Source organism: Tetrahymena thermophila (genome assembly GCF_000189635.1).
Source record: "Tetrahymena thermophila SB210 genomic scaffold scf_8254378, whole genome shotgun sequence".
Classification (NCBI taxonomy): domain Eukaryota; phylum Ciliophora; class Oligohymenophorea; order Hymenostomatida; family Tetrahymenidae; genus Tetrahymena; species Tetrahymena thermophila.
The window spans coordinates 22294-48488 of NW_002476162.1; the positions used below are offsets into that span (position 1 = coordinate 22294).

The 26195-nt window shown below is 20.4% G+C and overlaps 8 protein-coding genes across 8 annotated transcripts; 4 read left to right on the forward strand and 4 right to left on the reverse strand. All coding sequences in view use genetic code 6, as the record gives it.

The window, feature by feature from the left end:
* Positions 1-687: 687 nt before the first annotated feature.
* On the reverse strand, positions 688-3016 carry TTHERM_000614749 (hypothetical protein; the record flags this gene model as incomplete). Its single annotated transcript, XM_012800170.1, has 4 exons — positions 688-757; positions 1018-1072; positions 1136-1365; positions 1473-3016. 4 exons carry the CDS (start codon positions 3014-3016, stop codon positions 688-690), a joined length of 1899 nt encoding a protein of 632 aa, XP_012655624.1.
* A 2551-nt stretch (positions 3017-5567) lies between these two features.
* Positions 5568-7070, forward strand: TTHERM_00614750 (hypothetical protein; the record flags this gene model as incomplete). Its single annotated transcript, XM_001024644.2, has 1 exon — positions 5568-7070. The coding sequence occupies one exon, from the start codon at positions 5568-5570 to the stop codon at positions 7068-7070; it is 1503 nt and encodes a 500-aa protein (XP_001024644.2).
* A 1138-nt stretch (positions 7071-8208) lies between these two features.
* On the reverse strand, positions 8209-10397 carry TTHERM_00614760 (AMP-binding enzyme family protein; the record flags this gene model as incomplete). Its single annotated transcript, XM_001024645.2, has 3 exons — positions 8209-8357; positions 8413-8645; positions 8725-10397. The coding sequence occupies 3 exons, from the start codon at positions 10395-10397 to the stop codon at positions 8209-8211; spliced, it is 2055 nt and encodes a 684-aa protein (XP_001024645.2).
* A 3099-nt stretch (positions 10398-13496) lies between these two features.
* TTHERM_00614770 (hypothetical protein) lies at positions 13497-15011 on the forward strand (the record flags this gene model as incomplete). The annotated part of the gene is made up of 1 exon (XM_001024646.4): positions 13497-15011. One exon carries the CDS (start codon positions 13497-13499, stop codon positions 15009-15011), a length of 1515 nt encoding a protein of 504 aa, XP_001024646.2.
* Positions 15012-15366: 355 nt separating this feature from the next.
* Positions 15367-18239, reverse strand: TTHERM_00614780 (AMP-binding enzyme family protein; the record flags this gene model as incomplete). The annotated part of the gene is made up of 4 exons (XM_001024647.2): positions 15367-15515; positions 15571-15800; positions 16552-17193; positions 17248-18239. The coding sequence occupies 4 exons, from the start codon at positions 18237-18239 to the stop codon at positions 15367-15369; spliced, it is 2013 nt and encodes a 670-aa protein (XP_001024647.2).
* A 1636-nt stretch (positions 18240-19875) lies between these two features.
* On the reverse strand, positions 19876-21323 carry TTHERM_00614790 (WD repeat protein, putative; the record flags this gene model as incomplete). The annotated part of the gene is made up of 2 exons (XM_001024648.3): positions 19876-20519; positions 20579-21323. The coding sequence occupies 2 exons, from the start codon at positions 21321-21323 to the stop codon at positions 19876-19878; spliced, it is 1389 nt and encodes a 462-aa protein (XP_001024648.1).
* An 889-nt stretch (positions 21324-22212) lies between these two features.
* TTHERM_00614800 (WD domain, G-beta repeat protein) lies at positions 22213-24212 on the forward strand (the record flags this gene model as incomplete). The annotated part of the gene is made up of 2 exons (XM_001024649.3): positions 22213-22773; positions 22857-24212. 2 exons carry the CDS (start codon positions 22213-22215, stop codon positions 24210-24212), a joined length of 1917 nt encoding a protein of 638 aa, XP_001024649.1.
* Positions 24213-25212: 1000 nt separating this feature from the next.
* TTHERM_00614810 (small GTP-binding domain protein) lies at positions 25213-25956 on the forward strand (the record flags this gene model as incomplete). Its single annotated transcript, XM_001024650.3, has 1 exon — positions 25213-25956. The coding sequence occupies one exon, from the start codon at positions 25213-25215 to the stop codon at positions 25954-25956; it is 744 nt and encodes a 247-aa protein (XP_001024650.1).
* Between the last annotated feature and the right edge of the window lie 239 nt (positions 25957-26195).

Below are 26195 nucleotides of genomic sequence, written 5' to 3' on the forward strand. Positions count from 1 at the left end.
TTTTAAACAATAAAATTATTTTTCTTAAGTTTCATTGGAAAAATGTGGTAGTTTTAGAGCATTTTTAAAAGGAGATAAATTAAAAATTAATCATTAATTTTGTTTGTTTTAATTTTTAATCAAAAAAAGATAAAACATTTACCACCAATCAATTATTTTTTGCTAACATGTATAGTTTTACCAGAAAGTTCTCTTTTATATTAGTTTTTTAATCATACAGTATAAGCAAATAAATTTAAATGAAATAATATTATTTAAAAATAATAATAGAAAAACATAATATTAAATTAAAAATTACCTTAAAAATATAAATAGGAAAAATAGAATTTACTTTTCCACAAAAAAAAATAAAGTTATTGCTATTTGCTGCATTTTTTTTTGTTGCTAAGGAGTTACTATTAAAAATTAAATAAAATATAAAAAAATTAATTAATTATAATTTTTATGCTATTTTATTTTAATATGTTTACTTTTTAATTTTAAATAATAATTTTATTTTTTATAAATTAAAAAATAATTTATAAATTTAATGATAATTAATTTTATATTCTTTTTCCTTTTCTTATTTTATTTAAAATTAATTTATATATTAATAAATTACGAAATATATCATTTTATTTTTATTTTTAAATTCATTGTTTGTTTATCATTTTAACCATTCATTTTTTGAGCTCCCTCGGTATTCGGTCAGGGCAAGTTATGAGGTTATGTGGTAATTTCTAAAACTTTTAGCTTAAAAATTTTTTCCATAATTATTCTATTAATTATTAGAATATATTATTTAATGTATGAGGGTTTAATGAAAATATTTTTAAAAGTTTTGCTGATATAATTATTAAGAAAAATATATTCAAAAGGATTAATTTTTTTGAGAAAAAAAAACACATAATATTACTTAATGAATATATATAATAATTTATTTTTCATGTTAAAGAAGAGTAAATTCTTTGATCTATCACACTTAAATTATTTTGATTTTTGCACTTATTAATAAATTGTTTCATAAAATCTATTTACTTATCAACTGATAAAGAAATTGCAAACTATTCTTCAAAATAGTTCATTTTACTATCTACTTATTTTTTATTATTTAAATTAATTATTAAGATAATCTTAAAATATAAAATGATATTACCTTTAATGTTTGTATTGTTTAAGTGTTTTATGAATTCTTTTGAACAACCAACTAATTTTAGGGCAGCTAATTGGTCTCTATTCAAAATAATCATTACAGCTTTCTTCAAAAATATTAATTCTTCAATAATTTTAGAAAAATCTATAATATTATCAACTTATTGTTCAATAAATTAAATAGCTTATTTATCTAATCCTAAAGACTCTTAATAATTTTATTATTTATATAGCCTATTTAATAAAATAATTAAATTAATTTTATTAATCTATATATAAAAATAATCAAGTTTTATTTCTTAATAGAATTAAAAGAAAGTTATCTAACAAAAATTGTATACCTAAATTAGAATATCTTATCCTAAGCAGTCTATAATGCTGGTTCTTCTTGAAGTCCTTTAATATTTTCAAAAACTTTATTCTCATGCACATTCTTAACTTTTATGTTTTCTTCTGATTAACTTAATTACATGTTTTATTCATTTATTTCACTAATAATTGTAGTATTATTGCCTTTTTGAATAGATACCCGATTTTTTTATTCAAATTATGTTTATTATGAAATTTCTTTATTTATTTTTGGTGATCTTTATTTATCATATCGGTTTGTTTAAGAGCTATTAAAATTTAACTTGAATGAATCTCTCTTCGACTTAATGGATGAACAGGGCAAGCTAATGATATTTTTTTTTGATTAATTAGTAAAATTTTATTAAATTTCTGTATTAAAATCTTCTTTAACTTCATCTTTTATGTTTTTATTTCTTTAGCTTAGAATAATATTAGCCTCCTTTGTTTTTAATGTAGGAATAAAAACATATTTATTAATAGTTTGCTCTTCTAAGTCTTCTTATTTAAAATTTTGTTCTTCTTATTAATGACATTAACTGTCTTGATATTTTTTTAAATTCAGTAAATTATTTTCCTAACATAACACTTATGAATAATTATCTAAGAAAATATTTTTTAGAACAAGAACAAATAAATCTTGTTTTATTAGTCTCTGTGCAAAATATTTTCCTATGAATCCTAAGCACATTAAGAGAGTAAAAGTACTATTGCACTGGGCTAGAATTTAAGGAAGAGTTGGGTATTAAATAGTAGTATATTACTAAAACTCATCTAAATTTATATGAAATTGAGTAAAATAATTCAATCCTATAACTTTTTGAACTGTATATGTATCAAATATTTATGTATTTACAGTGTATGATATTGGCGAGTTAAATGTTTTTGATGTCTGTAAAATTGCTCCTTATTTTATAGTAGTAGATTATTATTATAATTTGAGCTCAGATATTGCTATGTTTGTCGTTGAGCTTAATATAATTTAGCTTCTATAGCACGTTTCAATGCTTTTGGTTGTTGTATTAAACTAAGATACTTAGATTTTTACTTTTAAATAGGTTGCAGGATTGTTGATATATTTATCTATTTGATCAGAGCTGGCACAGTTGTTGGGGATAAATGTTTTTCTACTATCAGTATCTTAGCATCTATAGAGTTAAACCATAACATAGGAATATATATTCTAGTTATTATCTAATGCGATGGTATAGTTTTAAGGTACATTTGAGAAATCTAAACAATCAAATCCAGCTAATTGAGGATTCTAACATTTAAAAGTTTTCAGCCACCAAACTTTTTGACCACTATTATCTTAGTAAACAAATTTAGCTAAAGCTACAACATATGTCATATTTTACTTTTCTTGAATTTCATCAACAGTGTTCAACCCATTTTAGCTTAATTAGTATGCAAAATAATCACTCTATAATCCTACATTTATTTAACCATTAGAGATGAATGTTTGATTTTTAAATATAGGATCAATTTAATTAGTAAGAAACTGAATGAAGATTTCAATGAAATAGAGTGTGGTCATAACAATTATAGATATCGTCAAAAGCGCACCAACTAGAGTTCTTTTTCTAAGCCTTTATTTCTAAGAATTGAACTGAAAGGTTTAAGAAAAGATGTCAAAATTTTTAATAAATGTGAGTACCATAATTACTTTTTATTATTTATTTGGTTATTATTTGTTTTTATATTTATATTGATTTAATTATTTTAGATAATAACTAAAGTGGTAGAAGTAAATTTAAATTAATTATCAATGAATGCAATTTAATTCTTTTAATTATGAATTAGTAATGATATCAATAATATTTTATAAAAATAAATAACTCTAATGAAGCATTTTATCAAGATAGTTTAAAATAACTGAAAAATTATTAAAGTTGATAATTTACTTGATTTATTACTTATCATTACTATCATCTGATGATGAACATTATAAAATATCTATTAATTCTATCAACTAATGAAAAATATATATTTAATATTAGATTTTATGATTTTAAAACCATGTAAACAAACTCATTTAATATGAAATAAAATATTTTCATAAAATTGTAGAAAATAATATTAAAAAAATTAAAAATTGCCTATCCAAAAATAAAATAAAAAAAAAGTAGATTACACTTTTCTCCATATAAATAATAAAGTCATTAAAGTAATAATAACTTAAAAATAATAGAAATCAAATATATCCTCTTATCAAGCCATTAATTATATTCCTTAAATATACAAATTTATAATTAAATACTTTTTGTTTCAGCTAAAAAATATAGTTATTTTGATTATAGAATGATAAAAATTCAATTTTTGTAAATATACAATAAAAAAAGCAAAACCATTTTTATCTTTAAGTTATATATATATATATATATATATATACTGTAAATGCTCATTAATTAAGGCATTCCCTAAGTATCTTTTTTGCCCTAAAAAAAGTGCCTTTTTTTGGAAAAATTGAAGTATTCTTTTATGTTACAATAGGCATGTTTTTGAGGTTTTCTGGTGTTTAAAAAATTTGCAATTCATGCTTTGTTGATTAAATACAATCTTAATATTATAATCTTACATATGTTTTATTGAAAATGCTACTGAAATTTTTAATTCAGCTTTTTTTTTGATTAATTTATTTTTTTAATTCCATAAGATTAATTTTAAGACTGTAAAGAATATTTTTTAAAATAGTTTTTTTATTTTTCTCTTTATCTGTTTACTTTAAAATAGAGTACTTTAGTATTTACTAATAAATCTAGTACAAACAAACATTAATTCTTATTAATCTATTATTAATTGGGTATCTGAAAAATTCTTATTTATTTATAAAAAAATAAAAGCAAATAATATCATAATTAGACTAAAAAATATAAAGGTAATGTTTTATTAGCTCTGAATACATTATTAAATTAAATTAATACAATATATTATTGGTAAATTAAAAGCGATGTGATTAATAATTTCATATATCCTAATTATCATTTCTTTTATAAAAATAATAACCAAATAAATTGTTAGTTTATAGTTTATATATTACAATCAGCCAAACAACTTTTTTTTTTAAATGCAAAATCTATAAGAAAATAAAATATATGATAAATTTAACGTCTAAATATTAAACTCATGTCAAGAAATTTCAGGAAGCTTAGAAGGTTTTGAATATTAATCAACTTATTAGAGTGAAAATGAATACAGTCGCTCAATTTAAAAGATATAATAATTGTAATATTATGACTACGAAAATTTAAATAATAAACATTATGAAAATAATTCAATTATAAACTAGATTATTTTACAAATATCAAATATCCAAACGAATATATTTAAAACAACTTCTTTGTTTTTCTTTCAAAAATAAAAATTTTAATAATTCTTCTTCATTAACCTTTTTTTTGGAAAAATTGAGGTATTCTTTTATGTTACAATAGGCATGTTTTTGAAGTTTTCTAGTGTTTAAAAAATTTTTGTAGCAATTCATGCTTTGTTGATTAAATAATTTTAAAAATAGTTCCTTTTAAAACTTAAAAATAGTTTTTTAATATTTTAATATTAAGGATATCAAGAGTCAATCATCAATCTTAATATTATAATCTTACATATGTTTTATTTAAAATGCTACTGAAATTTTTAATTCTTAAGCGAGCTTTTTTTTGATTAATTTATTTTTTTAATTCCATAAGATTAATTTTAAGACTGTAAAGAATATTTTTTAAAATAGTTTTTTTATTTTTCTCTTTATCTGTTTACTTTAAAATAGAGTACTTTAGTATTTATATATTAATAAATCTAGTACAAACAAATATTAATTTATTATTAATTGGGTATCTGAAAAATTCTTATTTATTTATAAAAAAATAAAAGCAAATAATATCATAATTAGACTAAAAAATATAAAGGTAATGATTTATTAGCTCTGAACACATTATTAAATTAAATTAATACAATATATTATTGGTAAATTAAAAGCGATGTGATTAATAATTTCATATATCCTAATTATCATTTCTTTTATAAAAATAATAACCAAATAAATTGTTAGTTTATAGTATATATATTACAATCAGCCAAACAACTTTTTTTTTAAAATGCAAAATCTATAAGAAAATAAAATATATGATAAATTTAACGTCTAAATATTAAACTCATGTCAAGAAATTTCAGGAAGCTTAGAAGGTTTTGAATATTAATCAACTTATTAGAGTGAAAATGAATACAGTCGCTCAATTTAAAAGATATAATAATTGTAATATTATGACTACGAAAATTTAAATAATAAACATTATGAAAATAATTCAATTATAAATGAAGACATTAATCTAATTTAATTTCCTGAAGGCTTTAAATATGAAATATTCCAATTTAACCCTATTGCTTATGAAAACACTTCAGATTATTCTTTTAAAAAAATTATAAACGATTAGGAGAACAAAACAGATTCGCAAAGAATAGTTATGAAGAGATAATCAAAAAGCAAAAAAATAAATTATGAAACACTTTTTGTAACTAAAGACACTCCATAAAAAATTTTAAGCCTAAACAGGAAATTTTATCTGTTTTTAGATTAGATAATAGACCTAGATTATTTTACAAATATCAAATATCCAAACGAATATATTTAAAACAACTTCTCTGTGTAATTAACAAAAGGTTTTAGACTTATAAATAAAGTTTTGCATAGAATCGATAATAAATTTATAGAAGTAGAAATAGAATATTTAACTAGATAAACTCAAAGTATAGACTATATAATTCATATTTTGAAATCATTAGGCAATTAAGATTTAATAAAATATATTAACTATTTATCAGAATTTCAGTAGAATATAAATATTTGTTAGAATTTAATCTAAAAATAATCTCTCGCATAAGATTTTATTCAGAATAGATTAGAAAGAGAAAAAGCAGCAAATGAGAAATTCAAAGAAATTACATCAAATTTAAATCCTGCAAAATTGATATTTTACTAAAGATATTCAGTAAACTATGAAACTTATCAATATGAATCAACAGTCGCAGGATATTCACCTGCTTTGTATGAGGTTTTAGATAATGGATCTTATTATTTTAAGAACTACCTATTAAAAAACGGCTATTTCGATCCTATGTCGCCTCTGTTTAGACTTGAAGAATTCTTTTATAGAGTTTGCTATTTTTCAAATAATTTACCTGAAGAGTCCGATGATGAGATAAATAAATAGGTCAACTTAGAATTAATTACTGTAGATAATTATAGATTTCCGGTCACCATGAAGCTTACTCACAGATATCTTGAAAAAGATTTTGATATGCAAAATAATTTAGAATTCAAAATTAAAGACTTGCTGGCTGTGTATGAATTTTCATTCAAAGATTAATATGCTTATGAAAGTTTAATAAAGGAAAGATAAAACAATATAAAAAATTTATGTAAATCTGAAACAAGTTTAAGAGAGGATGTTGATTTGATTTAAAATGATTATCTACAAACTGAATTTTTTTAGAAATATTATCAAGATGAGATTTAAAATTTATTAAAAAGAGGAAACAAATGGAATAAAATATGTGGTTTTCAAGAAATTCCTAAAAAAAAGTTAAAACAAGAAGTATGAATTGTTTAATACTGAATTCTTAGAAAATAAAATTTATTTAAAAAATGCTTTACTTTTTTACTAAATTTCATGAAATATTCTAGTTTTACTCTTTATCTGAAGTTATTTAGTAAAAAGGTCTTGAACATAATAATTAATTAAACATTTATTTAATAAAATGTCGTTTAAATAATTGACATTAAAATAGTTAAAAATCAGACAGAGTTAATTAATGAAAATATTAAAATAAATTATATAAAATAAAATATTTATAATTATTATTATTTTGGTATTATTTATATTAATTTATATAATATTTATTATATACGAATTAAGGCCATTTTTAAATTTTTGGAATTATTTTTCGAGTCTCCTAAATTCGAACCATCTCTTAAATTAGAAGAATTATTATATTTAATCTTTTTATGAGTGTAATTTGGTAGATAACATTTTCTTTTAATGAAGGTAGTCTTTTTTCAAAATGATAAAATTATTAATTAAAAAATAATAAAATCTATTTTAATTAATAAAAATAGTTAATATTATAAAATTTTAAAATATTGTAATATTTGAAATAATTTTTAAAATAGGAATTAAATTTATAACTTAATAAATTTTCATTTTAAAAGTTTTTATTCAAATTTTTTAAAAAATGAATGGAAAATTGAAAAAAAGAAAAATAACATTGTATCAAATTTTATAAAATCTTAATTAATTTTATTTACTTAATTTGTATTTGTTTATAAATAAATTAATAATTTGTTGAATTTACTGAAATATATTTTTTAAATCAAAGAAAATTTATTAAAAATAGATATAAAATATTAAAATAATTTAAAGTACTTAATGATATGCTTATTTATTTATTTAAAAAATTGTATTAAATTTCAAAAAAAAGGATACATTTATAGATAATTATCATATAATAAAATATTTATAATTAATTTCATACTAATGAAGAATAAATTCTTTTATCAATTTTGTTGAATTTACTGAAAATATATATTTTTAAAAAAATGCTAAAACTATAATTAAAAGTTAAAAGAACTGTAAGTACTTAAATGTAAAATTATATGCTTATTTACTTTAAGAATTGTATTGAATTCAATAAAAAGAATACATATAAAAATAATTTTCATAAATAAAATTATTAACAATTTCATAGTAATGAAGAATAAATTCTTTTATCAATTATGCTTAGATTATTTTAAGTCTAACATTTGGTAATAAATTGCTTTATTACAGATAACTATTTTTCAATTGATAGAGAAATAGCAAATTATTCTTCAAAATAACTCATTTTATAATCTTTTATTTTATTAAATGGACTAAATATTTAAAAAAAAAAAAAATTATATTTTACTGCTAAAATTTCTATTTGGAATTTCTTATTTTATGAATTCTTTAGAACACCCAACTAATTTTAAGACAGCTAATTAATCTTTATTCAAAATTATCATAATTGCTTTCTTCAAAAGCGTTAAATCTTCAATAATTTTTGAAAAATCAATTAGATTATCAACTTATTGATCTATAAATTGAACATCTTATTTTCCTAGTCCTAATGAGTTTAAGTAATCTTCCTGTTTATTTAATCTTTTAAATAATTAAATATTTTAATAAATTATTCAAAAAGAAATGTTAAAGTAAACATATTTTATATCAAACTAATTACTTAAATTTGAATATTTTATCTTAGGCATTTTAAGAAGCAGTTTAGTCAAACAAAATTTAAATTCTTTCATCTATTTTTTTTTTATCTTTGCTTCGAGCTTTTTTCTCTTAAATTTGAGCTTTTTTATCTTTTTTAGGATATATTTATTATTAGTTAAAATAATTAGCTTCAGTAAATAGTGTTATATTTTTTTAAATAGGACTCTGTTGTATATCTTCAAACTATGCTTAAACTAAATCATAATCATTATTAACTTTTTAGGATTTTTCATCTGTTTGGCTATTTAAGATTTAATTGATTGTAATAAGTGTTTTATTCTTAGATTCTATAGAAGATTTATTGTCATAGTTTTAGGAATTAAAATCGAATTATTAAATTTCTGAATTAAAGTCCTCTTTAATTTCATCTTTCATTTTATCTTAGAGTTTGCTTATTTAGCTGAGAATACTTTCACATCTCTTTGTTTTGAAAGATGGAATAAAAACAGATTAAGTAACTTCTCGCTCTTCTATATCTTCTTCTTTTTCATTATCTTTTACATCAAAATAGGATTTTTTTAAAAATTATTATTCATCTAGAAGTCTATTTTCATATCCTAATACCTGCGAATATGAATCTTAGAAAATATTTTTTAAAGCAAGAACAAATATATCTTATCTTACTAATCTCTGAGCAAAATACCTTCCTAAAATTCCTAAGCACATTAAGAGTGTTAGAGTACTATTGCATTAAGCTAAAATCTAAGGAAGATTTGGGTATTAAATAGAAGTATATTATTGAAATTCATCTAAATTGATATGAAATTATGTAAAATAATTCAAACCTATAATTTTCTGAACTGTATAAGGGTCAAACATTTATGTATTTACTGTATACGATATTGGTGAGTTAAATGTTTCTGAAGTTTGTGTAATAGCTCCTTATTTTACAGTAGTAGATTATTATTATAATTTAAGCTCAGATATTGCTATGTTTGATGTTGGGACCAATAGAATTTAGCTCCTGTAGCATGTTTCAATTAACTTTGATGTAGTATTAAACTATGATACTTAGATTTATACCTTTAAATAAGTTGAAGGATTGTTTATGTATTTATTTATTTCATTTATGCTAGCGCAGTTATTAGGTACTGAAGTCTTTCTACCATCAGTATCTTAACATCTGTAGAGCATAACCATAACATAAGAATATATATTTTAGCTATTATCTAATGCTAAAGTGTAGTTTGAAGGCACATTAGAGAAATCTAAACAATTATATCCAATTAATTTAGGATTTTAGCATTAAATACTTTTTAAGTTCCAAGATTTTTTCCCACTATTATCTTAGTAAACAAACTAAGCTAAGGCAACAACATAAGTCTTATTTTCTTTCTTTTCTAGTTCATCAATTGGGTTTAGTCCACTTTGGCTTAATTAGTAAGCGAAATAATTGCTATTTAAACCTACATTTATTTGACCATTTGCAATGAAGGTTTGATTTTTAAATGTAGGGTCAATTTAATTAGTAAAAAATTCAATTAGTATTTCGATGAAATAGATTATGGTTAAGGTAATTATAGATATAGTTAAAAACGCTCCAAGAAGCGTTCTTTTTCTGAGCCTCTATTTTTACTAATTAAACTAAAAAGTTTATGAAAATATATCAAAACTTTTGATAAAAGACAGAAGCATTTTTAATTTTTAGATTGGTAAATTTCCTTTTTTTTGTTTATTAATTAATTATAAAAAATAATTCAAGTTTGTTTTTTCATCTATAATTTATACAGTAGAAAATTATATAAATAATTATTTACTATCTAATAGATATTAAAATTTAAAAACTTTAAATTATAATCACAATTTAGATAAGCACTAAAGAGAGAAAAGCTGGTTATTAAAAATAAGACAAATAAATGAAATATAATATGAAATGATAAATAAATCTTTAAAATAAACAAGCCAATCAATCAAAAATAAACAATACTTGTTTAAAAGAAAAATTTCAATCAATGATAAATGCTTGTATTGTATTCATTTATTATTCATAATATAATTTTATACTTTTTAAATGTTTGATAATTTACAGTAGAAGATGAATTAATTATGTTTAAAAGAAATAATTCTAAATCAAATCAAATCAATGTTTTAAAAAAACGAAATGTAAAATAAGGGGATGCAGTTTAAAGATTATTAAAATTTACAGCTTTTATATTTATAGCCACACATTTGCACATTTGATGAATAGACAAATTATAGGCTGGAATTATAAAATAACTTTTTAATTATTAATTAATCTTTTTAACAAACCATTCAAATAACAACTATTAAAGGTTATTTACAAATAATAATAAATTAATACATTTACCATCCTACTTTCTTGCCTAACTATATACCTATCTATAATAAAAATTTTACATACATGAAAGATAAATCAAATTTTATTAACGATTCATATAATATTTTGAATAAGTGAATTTATAGTAGAAGATGAATTAATTATGTTTAAAAGAAATAATTCTAAATGAAATCCATGTTTTTAAAAAAAAAAGCAAATGTAAAATAAGACGATGGAGTTGAAAGATTATTAAAATTTACAGTTTTTATATTTATAGCCACATATTTACTAAATAGACAAATCATAGGCTGGCAATTAAAAATAAGAAAATTTAATAAAATTTAACTTTGATTATAAATAAATTTTTCATTATGAATTTATCTTTTTAACAAACCATTCAGATAACAACTGTTAAATGGAAAATTACAGATAACAATAAATGAATACATTTGCCTTCCTACTTACTTGTATCCCTATATATCTATCTATAATAAAAATTTTACAAACATGAAAGATAAATCTAATATTATTAATGATTAAAATAACATTTTGAATAAGTATATTTCGAGTAGAAGATGAATTAATTGTGTTCAAATGAAATAATTCTAAATGGAATTCATGCTTTTAAAAAAAGCAAATGGAAAATAAGAGGATTCAGTTGAAAAGGTTATTAAAATTTACAGCTTTTATATTTATAGTCACATATTTACTAAATAGACAAATCATAGGCTGGAAATTAAAAATAAGAAAATTTAATAAAATATAACTTTGATTATAAATGATTTTTTAATTATGAATTAATCTTTTTAACAAACCATTCAGATAACAACTGTTAAATGGAAAATTATAAATAACAATAAATGAATACATTTGCCTTCCTACTTACTTGTATCCCTATATACCTATCTATAATAAAAAATTTTCAAACATGAAAGATAAATCTAATATTATAAAGAATTAAAATAACATTACTAATAAGTAAATTAATTTTGAGTAGAAGATGAATTAATTATGTTTAAAAGAAATAATTCTAAATGAAATTCATGCTTTTAAAAAAACAAAATATAAAATAAGAGGATAGAGTTGAAAAATTATTAAAATTTACAGCTTTTATAATGGAAAATACAAATAACAATAAATGAATACATTTGCCATTCTACTTACTTGTATCCCTATATACCTATCTATAATAAAAATTTTACAAACATGAAAGATAAATCTAATACTATAAAGGATTAAAATAACATTTCTAATAAGTAAACTAATTTTGAGTAGAAGATGAATTAATTATGTTTAAAAGAAATAATTCTAAATGAAATTCATGCTTTTAAAAAAACGAAATATAAAATAAGAGGATGGAGTTGAAAGATTATTAAAATTTACAGCTTTTATATTTCTAACCACGCATTTGCTAAATAGGCAAATCATAGGCTGTTAATTAAAAATAAGAAAATTTAATAAAAAATAACTTTTTAATTATTAATTAATCTTTTTAACAAACCATTCAGATAACAACTATTAAATGGAAAATTATAAATAGTAATAAATTAATACATTTACCATCCTACTTACTTGCCTACTTATATACCTATCAATAATAAAAGTTGTACTATCATGAAAGATAAATAAAATATTTTTAAGGATTAAAATAACACTTTGAATAAATAATTAATTTTTTTTATCTGTTTGACATATTAAAATTATTTTTAATATAGTTTAATAAGTATTTAATTATAAGATTCAAAACTATTTATATTTATTTGCTATTTTAAAAATGTTTGATCACTGATAATGAGTGATCAAGCAAATAATTTTATTAATAAAAAAAATAAATTTACTTTTTAATTTAAAATAGAATTACAAATAGTAATAACAAAAATTAAAAATTATTTATTTAGATTTTAAATAACTAGTGCATGGATTCAAAAAAATTAAAAACTATGCTCAAAATATAAACAAAATTTGGAAGCATTTAAAAAAATAAATTAAATATAAATACTTTTCTAAGGTCATCTTTTTTATAATTTATAGTTAATATTTTAAAAAATTTATCATAATTCAGTAATATTATTTTATAAGTAATACTATAATAATCTTTTTATTAAATCTGAATATAATAATAATTATCAATTTAAAAATTTATTAATGAATTTTATGTAAAGAAATTAAGAATGAATCTTAAAAATTTTTTTGTAATTAGTTATTTGAAAAATATTATTTCCTTTTATAACAAAAAAAATTAATTCAATGAATATAGAAAAAATATATTTATTAATGGTCAATTACATCTTATTTAGTTATTAAATTAAAAATAAACTTACTAAATACTTATAAATAAATTAAAGAAAGCTATAAATTACAAATTAATTATTTATTAAATCTTTTGTAAAAATATTAAAAGCAAATAATAATTGATTTTAATAGTTTAACATTATTTTTTTAATTTTATCTAAAAGATGCAAAATCTATAAGATGATAAAATTAACAATAGCTATAGCTCCTAAATATTAAATGAATATCATGAAACTACATATAGCTTCGAGGGTTTCGAATATTAATTAAAACAATTCAACGAAAATGTAAATGATATCTTGATTTAGCAGACATAAAATGAATAATTATAATGTTACTAAGAAAACTTAAACAATCAATTTTCTGAAAATAATTCAATTTAAATGGAAGATTTTAATCTAATTTAGTTTCCATAAGGCTTAAATTATGAAAATTCATAATTAAATCCTATTTTTTTTGAGGGCTCTTAAGAATATATTAATGAAAAAGATGTAAGCAATTAGTAGAACAAAACAGATTCACAAAAAATAATAAACAAAAGATAATCAAATAACAAATAAATTAAATACGAATCATTTTTTATTACCAAAAATGCTCCTCAATCAGTTTTAGGCTTAAACAAGAAATTTTATCTGTTTTTGGATTAAATGATAGACTTAGATTATTTTGCTAATATCAAATCTCCAAATGAATATATTTAAAACAACTGTTCAGTGTAATTAACAAAAGGTTTTAGATTTCTAAACAAAGTTTTACATAGAATTGATAATAAATATATAGAAGTAGAGATAGAATATTTAGATAGATAAACTTAAAGTATCGACTATATAATATAAATTTTGAAATCATTAGGCAATCAAGACTTAATAAAATATATTAGCTGTTTATCAGAATTTCAGAAAAATATATAAAATTGCAAAAAATGTATTTAAAAGTAATCTCTCAAGTTAGATTTTATCTAGAATAGACTATAAAGAGAAAAAGCAGCAAATGAGAAATTCAAACAGTTAACTTCAAATCTAAATCCTACAAAACTTATATTTTACTAAAGATATTCTGTAAATTATGAAACTTTTCAATATGAATCGACAGTAGCAGGATATTCTCCTGCTTTTTATGAGGTTTTAAATAATGGGTCTTATCATTTTAAGGACTATCTATTAAAAAATGGTTATTTTGATCCTATGTCTCCTCTATTTAGGCTAGGAGAATTCTTTTACAGAGTATGTTATTTTTCAAGTAACTTACCATAAGATATTAATGATGATATTAATAAATAGGCTAATTTGGAATTAATTACAGTAGATAATTATACATTTCCAGTGACTATGTAGCTTTCTCACCAATATCTAGAAAAAGATTTCGATATACAAAATAATTTAGAATTTTAATTTTATGATCTGCTAGCAGTTTATGAATTTACTTTCAAAAGCTAATATATTTATAAAAGTTTAATTGAGGCAAGATAAAAGAATATAATAAATTCATGTATATCTGAAACAAATTTAAGTGATAATATTGATTTAGATTAAAAAGATTATGTATAAACTGAATTCTTTTAGAAATATTATTAAGATGACATTTAAAACTTATTAAAAAGAGGTAATAAATGGAATAAAGTATGTGGTTTTTAAGATATTACTAAAAAAAAATTAAAGCAAGAAGAAAAAAGAGTATGAATAATCAGATAATATAGTTTTTAAAAATATATTTTGAATATTCTTAATTTTATATAATATTAAAATTTTTATTTTAAATTTTTTATTGCATGCTTACTTTTATAAAAAATTAAAATTTTTTTGATAACTTTATTCAATAAAAATTATTTTTAAAAATAGATTTAAAATGCTTGAATTTATGGTAAGTAATTACTAGATTATTTATTAAATTTATAATAAAGTATTTATTTAATCATAAAAAATTCAAAAGAGATTATTTTTAAAAAATAATTTTTCATGAAAATGAATTGTTTTGTATATAATTAAAATGCATATATAATTATTTTTATTTTTTTGTAAACAAAATTCTTAATTTTCATGTTAAAGATGAATATATTCTTTTATCTATAGTACTCATATTATTTTGAGTTTAACATTTTTTTATAAATTATTTTATCAACTAAGATTATTGTTCAATTTATAAAGAAATCGCAAGCTATTCTTCAAAGTAGCTCATTTTAATATCTAGTAATAAAAAAAATTTTTATTATTAAAACAAACTATGAATTAATTTCATTACCTTGATTGGTTTTATTTTAAAGGTGATTTATGAAATTTCTTGAGCACCCAACTAATTACAAGGAAGCTAATTAATCCTTACTTAAAATTACCATTACAGCCTTCTTCAAAAACATTAATTCTTCAACAATTTTAGAATAATCTGTTATATTATCAACTTATTAATCTATAAATTAAAGATCTTATTTTTCTAATCCTAAAGACTTTAAATAAGCATCCTTTTTGCATAGCCTATTTATAAAATAAAAATTATAGTATTACAATAATCTAATAAACAAGGAAAATATATTAATTATTATTTTATTATCAATAGCTAAAGAAAATTACATACTTTAGATACTCTAAAATTAATATATACTTTTGCAAAAATTATATAAAAAAATTAAAAAAGTAAAAAATTATTTTAAAAATTTATCATATATCTAAAAAGATGAAAAATAATATTTTTAAAGTGTCTAATTAGTTTAATATTATTAATCCCATTGAAAATTATAAATAATTGAAATTTTTTTATTTGCTTTTAGTTTTTTTGAGAGTTTCATCTAATAACCAAAAAATAAATTAAAGATTGTTTTTTATTTTAGAGAGATCAATTATTTATTGTTTAAAAACAATATAATAATGTCATTTAATGTTAAATATAAAATTAATGGGGACATATATTTTGACATGTTCAATTTAATAATTTTTTTAATCTATTTAAAATAATTTTTAATAGATTTTGATTCTATTTTACAAATGAATGTTATTTTTATTTTTTAAATTTGATTGAAATATTCTTCTAAAAAAATCTAAAGCTTTCAAATTTTGGAATTAAATCATATATTATTTTTTTTAAAAGTAAGTATTCATCTTTTCATCAATAAACATTATCAAAAACTATATTCTAAAAAATAAAACTGTATTTTGTTGGAAAAATATTCATATTTTTTAAAATTTATTTTAATAAGAAAGTTTAATATTAAAAAGGTAATTAATATACTTAAATTTGTATAGTTTATCTTTGATGATTTTAGATGCAGATTCAATTCCAAGTTCTTACATTATTAAATCTATTTTATTTTGCTATTTATTTTTAACTTTCCTTTATACGTCTTTTTAATCTTAGCCAATGCGAAAAGCTTTTGTTTCTTGTAAAAAAAGAGAACTATTTTTTTACAATTATGTCTTATTTAATTCTTCATTAAATTGTTAAAAAAATTCTTCTTCATTAATTCTAAGTGAGTTTTGCTTAGTTAGATAACTTGCAAAAGTACTATTTAAATTCAACTTGCATGAATTAAACTATTTTTTATTATTATTTGATTAAGAAAAAGGAGAAATTTCTTTCATCCTTTCTTCTTAATTTGTTTGAGAATTAACCAATGCAATTTATTAAATTTTTGTATTTGTACTTTCTTAAAATGCATCTCTTCCTTATCCTTTAACTCTACTAAATTAACTTAAATTATCAAATTACTTTGATTTAAAAGAAGGAATATAAACAGAACCTGACACATTTTCTTAAAAATCTTCTTCATTAAAATGTTAGCTTTCTTAAATTTAAGATTTATTTTAAGATTCTTCTTCATCACCCAAATTATTTTCTTTTCCTAATATTAGTGAATAGTTATCTTAGAACATACTTTTTAATATAAGAACAAATAATTCTTATCTTATCAACCTCTGCGCAAAATACCTTCCGATTATTCCTAAGCACATTAATAGAGTAAACGCGCTATTACATTAAGCTAAAATTTAAGGAAGTGTAGGATATTAAATAGAAGTATATTATTTAAACTCATCTAGATTTATATGAAATTGAGTAAAATAGCTTAAACCTATAACATTCTGAATTGTCTTAGGGTCAAACATTTATGTATTTACTGTATATGATATTGGTGAGTTGAAAGTTTCTTAGGTCTATAAAATTGATCCTTATTTAACAGTAGTAGATTATTACTATAATTTGATTTCTGATATTGCTATATTTGATGTTGAAACCAATAGAATTTAACTTCTATAGCATGTTTCAATTTACTTATTTGTTGTATTAAACTAGGATACTTAGATTTATACCTTTAGATAAGTTGCTGGACTATTTAAGTATGCATTTATTTTTTCTAGGCTGGCACAGTTATCAGGTACAAATGTTTTTCTAATATCTGTATCTTAGCATTTATACAAAGAAACCATGACATATGAATAAATATTTTAGCTATTATCTAATGCGATTGTGTAATTTGAAGGTACATTTGAGAAATCTAAACAATTATAACCAGCTAATTTAGGATCCTAACATTAAAAAGTTTTCAATCTCCAACTTTTTTAACCACTATTATCTTAGTAAACAAATTAAGCTATAGCTACAACATATGTCTTATTTTACTCCTTTTGAACTTAATCAATAGGGTTTAATCCATTTTAGCTCAATTAATATGCAAAGTAATCGTTCTTTAATTCTACATTTATTTCATTTTTAGAAATAAACGTTTAGTTCTTAAATGTTGGGTCTATCTAATTATTAGCGAACTGCTATAATAGTTATATTAAATACAAAACTGTTATAGAGATTATTGATATAGTCAAAAGAGAGCCAATAAGTGTTCTTTTTCTAAGCTTCTACTTCTTAGAATTGAATTAAAATGTTTAAGAAAATATATCAATACTTTTTATTATAGATAGTAGCATTTTTATTTATTAGTTATCTTGCTTTTTTAAAGAGTAATTATTTGAATGTTTTTTTGTTTTTTTTTTTCTTTTTTGTTTAAAATAATCAAAAATTCATTATATTTGCAAACTAAATAATTGATGAATTAAATAAAATTATATACAGTATATTTTTTAAATTAATCGATAAATTCAAGAAATTTACATTTATAGCCACAAGTTAATTAACCTTTATAAATTTTGATAAAATAATTCCTTTTTAAAGCTGCTTTATAATTTATAATACCAAAATTGAAAAAATATGTGATCAATACCCAAAAAATATTTTATTAAATTATGATATAATTGTCAAAATTCAAAATTTTAAGAATTACTTTACAATGAAAATTAAAATTATAGTCTTATAATTTAGCAAAAAAACAATAAGTAATAAATCTCTCAATATTAAGAAGAATTTTCTTTGATTAAGTAACATTAAATCACATTTTGTTAAATTAATTGATAATATTAAAATTGATTCCTACTAAATAAATTTTATATTAAAAATATTTATTTAATTTATAACATTGAAAAAAATTATATTTCTCTATTAATTAATTGTGATAATTTTTTAAATATAAATAAATAGAAAATTATGTAGTTTGTTTATTTGTTTATTTTTTTGTCTGTTTGTTTCTTTGTTTGTTAATAACTTCTTTATTGTTTAGAATGATAAATAAGCTTTTTTATTAACATCTATTAATGTTTAATTGATTGAAAACCAAAAAGTGTTATTTATTTTGTAATGCCAATTATTGAATCAAACCAGTTAAAAATTTTTGAAAAATTAATTAGTTAAGTCAATAAATTGACTAGCTTTTCTAAATTATTTGAATCAGATTCATATTTTTAATCCAATTAAATTTTTATAATACCAAAAAGTAATTTTACTAAAAATATGGCGTTTAATTTTAGTTTTTTGATTAAAGTAAAATTATGTTTTATTGGTTGATTATTTAATGTATACAAATATTAATCTAGGGTTAATAATAAAATTAAATTGATTTCAAAAAAAGTTAAAAAATTATTTGTATTTATATTTATTATTTTTACAATACTAAAGTGTAATAAAATTTCAACACAAGAAAAGGAACAATATGATTTATTTTTTTATTTAGTTATTCACATCTTATACTTATGATTAAATAAATACTTTAATTATTTTACAAACGAATAATTTTCATTTTTAAATAAATTTATTTTTTTGTAAAAAATATTGAAAGAGACCATTTTTGCTGTTCTGATTAATTTAATTTATTAGAACATAATCTGTATAGTGAAAATTTTTACAATTAATTCTTCTAATCTGAAAAAAGCGATATTTTAATTCATAATATTTTCATCCAGTATCTTAAAATTTAAAAAGTAGCTTTTAGTAAATATAATTTCATTATTTTATTATTGTGTTTCAAATTTCCATTTTTTGTTAACTTAATATTATTTTAAATAAAAACTAAATCGTAAAAACAAAAAAATTTTAGATTATTTATTTTAATTGTTACAAAAAGACAAGATCGTTGATAAGTTAAGTTATTTATTTATTTATTACATATAATAATATAATTTAATTAATTAATATTATAAAATTTAATTTTAAATTAGTAAAGTAATTAATTTATCACCCATCTTAAATAGGATCTATCCATCCATCTTGCTTTTAATTATCTGTAAGTCTTTTTTTAGGCTCATCAGAAGTTAAATTATATTCCTAACTTAGTGTATAATCAGATTCTGAATAAATAGTAAATGAATTACCACCTTAAGGATCAAATTAAATTAAAGGCCCTTAGAATTTTGTATCTTTTGATGCATAAGAGTATTTTTTGAGAATATCGAAATTGAATTATTAGCTTCTGATATTTTAAAACCTAGTAAAAGGTATTTTATTTGGCTCCTTATTAAATTAACTTATCATAGATATATCATATATATGTATAGTGCCTTCATCTTCACTTTTCTATTCATAAGTACTTATTAATCCAAAAGCAGTTAAGTCCTTCTTAAATTACATGTCTGTAATTATTTTAGGATATTTACCTCTGTAAAGAGTACATTTGAGTTTACCTTTTTCTGTATCAAAAATTTTGATAATATTACCACCTTTTTCGCAGGCAGCTAATAGACTTCCATCATGACTTAAAACCATATTTGAAATATCAAATTCTCTTTATTCTAAAGATTATGGTGTAGAAACGCCTATTTCCTAATTAAAGTCAATTTAAACTGGGTTGTCATACCAAACATTTGTTGCTATAATCATTCCTTTTATTTTAAAGAAAATATTATCATTTTAAATATAATTTTTAATAATATAATTCTACCTTTATTTTTTGTTAAATAACAAAAGGTGAATGTGTCATAACGTTAGCTAGCTACAAATTTTTAAGGAGTAGATATATCTAAAATATATTTTAGTGGTTTTTTTTGCACTATGTCATACAAGACTAAACGTTACTCGCTTGCAACTAAAAGGAATTCTCTCATATAACAAATTTATAGAATTGGCGAATAGAATTCATACTAACCTATTATTTGACTATTTTTTTAATCCCAAATATAAACTTTAGAATCAGGATATTATTTGTTCTTATTATCAGTGACTAAAGCACAAATATAAGTATCAAACATTAAAGAAACAAGCTTAATACCACAATAAAAAGAGTTTTTTTCTTTTTCCATAATATATTTTTTATTTAACATTCCAACTTTTAATGATTCAGATGATTATATTCTCAACCCTTCTTCAGTTCCTATTGCTACAGTTTTTCCTGTTTACGAAAATGTAATTGCATATATCTTTGGAATATTTTTATGCAGAAATTCAGTGTCATCTGTTTCATCTGTCTATTCGTAGTTTTATGAATTTTCTATGAATTGCTATTACTATTCTATTTTATTTTTCTACTCTTATTTTGTAATGTTTTCATCTTATTTTGATTGCTATTTAGAGCTTTTTATATCAGATTTTTATTATCTAGGCTAGTTCAGCTATTTATTAGGATGTGTTTCATCATCCGAAAAGTTATCTATGACTTCAAAGCCTGAAACTATATTTTACTTTTGCATTACTATTTATTTTGTGCTAATATTTTTTAAGTTTTGATGAAGATTTTCTGATATTAAATTCTAAACAATTTCAATAATAAAGATTTATTTTTTCTAATCTGAATTGAATCTCTTAGTGAAATAAGAGTAAATTGAAAGGTAAAAAAGTAATTTTAATGAATAAATGATTAATCAATCAATGCAACATTTAATATTTCTTTTATTCTTTTGATACATTTTTAAAGCAAAAAAGCAAAGAATTTGTTTGTATTTTAAATTCATATATTTATGTGCTAACAATTTTCTAAATGAATGCTTATTTTTTTGTTTTTATCTATTATTATTTTAAATAATATTCATAAAATTTAAAAAATTATCAAATAATGTAAAGCTTTTATTTTTAGTTCTTATTACAATAAAATGATACTGAAAAAAATAAATACGTTTTGAGCTAACGAAATACTTAATTGTAAAAAATGTAAAAAGTAGAACCAATAATAAATGTTATTATGATAAATATAAAGACATAAAATAATTTAAATTTATTATTTTATTAATTTATTTCAGAAAAATAATAAAAAATAATTTAGATGTCGCACTTTGATAAAATTATAAAGTAATTTCTTTATTCTAAATTTATTCTAGTTTATTTATAAATTTGAAAAATGAAAACTTGTTTTATTTCGTTTAAGGATACATAAAATTTATTTATATTAATAATTTTTATTAAGGCTAAACAGATAGATAATTGGTAAGAAATCGTTTTTATTATTTATTTTAAATAATTATTAGCTTATTAGAATAGTGTTTAAATTTTTTATTAAATAAAAAGATAGATTATTTTCAAGTAATTTAACTAAAAAGGCATAAAAGTAATACATAGATAGAAATACATTTAGGAGATACAAACATGATTGATTTAAAACCATTTAACTTTAACATAGAAGCGTATTGCTATAAGCATCCTTAGAAAAAGCTAGAATTTTTTTGTTTATCTAATGAAAGCTCTGAAAGATTATTTTGCTCTAACTGTATTTTAAAGGGACAGTTACCATGCAAATAATCTGATTTAATTGATATTGAAGAGTTCCTACTATCTTAAAAATAGATTTTAGATACAAAGGGAATACATTCATATCCTGAAATAAATAAATATTTGTCTTAAAAGAAAAGAAGAGAAGTAGAATACCAATCAATTATCTAAAATGAACTTTAAAAGTTTAGCGAATATGTAAATTTATTGCAAGAAAGAGTAAACAATGCTTTTAAAAATTTAAGAAAGATAGTTGAAAATGAGTTTGTTTAGAAAGAAAACTAATATATGTATTAATCAAATCAACTCATTTAAACAATTAATCAAAGCTTTACAGCTTCTCTTCTTGGCAACTATAAATCCTTTGAAGAGCTTTTAACTTAATTCGATTTAACTTCTTCTTTAGGTTTAAAGGATCTCGTTATTGCATTGATAGAGGTAAAAATAGCGTTTAATTTTATATGAAATATAAATATTTTACAATTAAGACATATTTTTTTTTGAAAACTCTAACTAAATAGGATGAAAAGAACAGAATGGAATTATAAAATGAAGTTAAAAAGTAGTTTACAAGTGTTTAATCGCTTGAAAAATAGTTCATTTATGTTTCTGAAGATTAACTTTCTGAAATCGAGACTTCAATTAAGCAATTAGAAGAAAAGGTAGGAAATACTCTAGCAAACATAGTTTTAACATTTAATACACAAGTAAATGACCTGGGCTTGGGAGAAGGTTCGCCAATGAATGTGTCTCACATAACGGGAAAAGACCAAACTCAACAATTCATGCTGAATGAATCTGTTTTAAATCAATCTGTTTTAATGAACCAAACTATAATTTAAATGCAAGAAAATGCACTATAAACAGTAAAAATATCTGATATCAGGAAAATTGTTTGTAGTGCTGATTTTGTGAGTGGCCACACAAGGTAAATTAACTCAATATGCACTTATGGACCTAATAAAGTTGCAACTGGTGGAGAAGATAATACCATTCGTTTGTGGAATTTAGAAACTATGGAGTGCTTACTTTGTTTAAGGGGTCACACTTAAGGAGTTCGTGATTTGATCTCTTTACCTAATGGATTTTTAGTTAGTGCAAGCTATGATAAATTAATAAAAATCTGGAATACTTCCTAAAGTTTAATCAATATGAATTAATCTATTTCGAGTCCTACAAACACCCCTAATGTTATTCAATAAGATTATAGCTCTTAATGCTTAGTTAAAACTTTGAAAGGGCATTTGAGTGGTGTAATATCCCTTTTATACCTAAGCGGCTAAATTCTTGCTTCTGGTAGTGCTGATTACACAATAAAAATATGGGATTTATAATCTGGTGAAGCTTTAAAGACTATTTCAGGTCATACAGGAGACATTTTATGCCTTTGCCAGCCCTTTAAAATTATACTTCCTAAAAGATACCCTGAATTTGCAGATTAAAGATGCTTGATTTCAGGTTCAAGTGATAAGACAATAAAAGTTTGGAAATTAAATAAAAAAAATAATTAGGCTGTTTAAGTTAGAAATTTAGTAGGACACAAAGATTATGTTTAAACCTTAGTAATGCTACCTGATGATTCCACTTTAGTTTCAGGTTCTCTTGATAAGTCTATAATGCTTTGGAATATTCATACAGGATAAAATATAGCTAAGCTTGATGGGCACACCTCTTTTATTACTAAACTTAACTTATATTCTGAAAGAGTTATTTTAAGTAGTTCTACAGATGGAACTCTTAAATTTTGGGATGTGAACATAAAAAGTTGTGTGCATACATTAGAAGGACATCAAGGTGCTGTAAATAACTTCTGCATTCTTCCTGATTAAAGCATATGGAGTGTAGGCTTTGATAAGAATGTTCATGTATGGGACTGATTGAGTTACTTGTTTGCCTACTTACTTACTTATTTATTTATTGGCTGAAAATAAACAAACCTTGAAAAAACTACATTATTTTTTAATCGTTAATAAAGCTTTGATTTTTGGTTAAGTGAATAATTTAATCAAATTTAACAAATAAAATAAAATATTTTAGTTTTTTCTTAATTTTTTTTGTGTACATTGCATTAATTTTCTATCTTATTTTATTTACTGTAGATTTTGATTGATTTTTAGAAAAATAAATACTTTTTAGAAATTTGAAAATTTTATTATTTAGAAAAGCCTTTCCTCAAAAATTATTATTATTACAGTATTCAGCTAGAAATTTTATGGTATTTATATTCATTTAAAAAATTTTAAAAATAATATTTTATTTAAAAAATTTTGTAAGAAATATTAAGGTTTTTATATTAGTGATTTTCTTTAAATTATTTTTAGTTGGAATAATTATTTTTAATCAATTAAAGGAACATATTTTTTAAATGTAATTGTTTTTATTTACTGACAATTTTTTAGTTAATTTTACTAAAAATTAATTAAATATACATAAAATTTCAAAGTATGATACAAATATCTATCATGATTTTGCTAAAAAAATGTTTGTGATAAAAATATATAGTAACTTCTCTAATTTTGCAAATTTAACAGATATATTTAGCTTGAAGTCAATTAGGATTTTGAGTAAAGATATATTTTTTGATCCTATTAAATTAGAAATCTAATCATAAAGTTAAGCCAAATTAGCTTTACATTTTTTGGAAATAATAATATTTATATAAAGCTTCATTATTTTAGACAGTATAAGATTTAGGAATTAACATTTCTTTCACCTTTTGTTGATTAGATATTTATTTTATTATCAATTTAATTTTACTTGGATTCTTAAAATTACTATTAAAATAAATTATTATTATTTTTAATAGTAAAAATTAGTAATTCCTTTAAATTTAGGAGAAGCAAATATATAATTAAATACATTTTTCTATTGTAAGAAATGGTTGATTCTTATAAAGATAATACATTTGATGATTCTCATTTAAATAATTAGTCTATTGATTAGCATTATGACTTACCCTAGATCGCAATTTTAGGTGGATCTTTTGTAGGGAAGACAAGTATTTTTAATCAAATACTAGGACATGCTACTAATGAACCTTTAGAATAAGGCATTATCAACTAAAAATAAATAAAAATAGAAAAAAATGAAGAAGAAATAGAATTTAACTTGATGGATTTTCCTGGTTGCTTTGATTGCGATTAAATAATAATTAAGAGTATTGGATTTTTGCTAGTGTTTGCTGTAGACGATCGATAGTCTTTCCTCAAGATGCAAGATATATATCAAAAGATTTAACAAATTCATGGTAAATCAATACATAAAAAGATAATTGTGATTGGAAATAAAAATGATTTACCAAAAAATGAAAAAGTTGTTAAAAAAAAAGAAATAGAAGAATTTTATACATAAAATAAACAAGAATATTGGAAATTACCCTAAAAAAATTAAAATGCTGTTCAAGATATGTTCAAAAAGCTCAAAGAAAATATATGTAATGAAGCCAAGCTATCTCTAAGTAAATCTAATATATTAAGTAAATCACTAACCGTAAACAGTCCTTATGGGACACATTTCATGACTCAAACTGGAGTATCAAAAAGTCATAAAAATTCAGTTGATAATAAAGATAGTAAACAAAAGAGTTACTGCTAAGAAAAATGTAATTGCAGCATATTTTGAAAATTTTAAAAATTCTAATCTTTAATTATTAATTATTACTAAATATACTATTTCTTTATATTTTTTGTTTGTATTTTAGAGATTTCTTAAAATTAGTTGTTTGCTTAATATGGTTTTCTACTTACTTCTATTTTAAAGTAGTATCTTGATTCAAAACAAATTTACAATTATAAGAATAATAATAATAATAATAGATAAATATTCTTTTCAAGAATAAGATATCTTTTTTGTTATCAGAA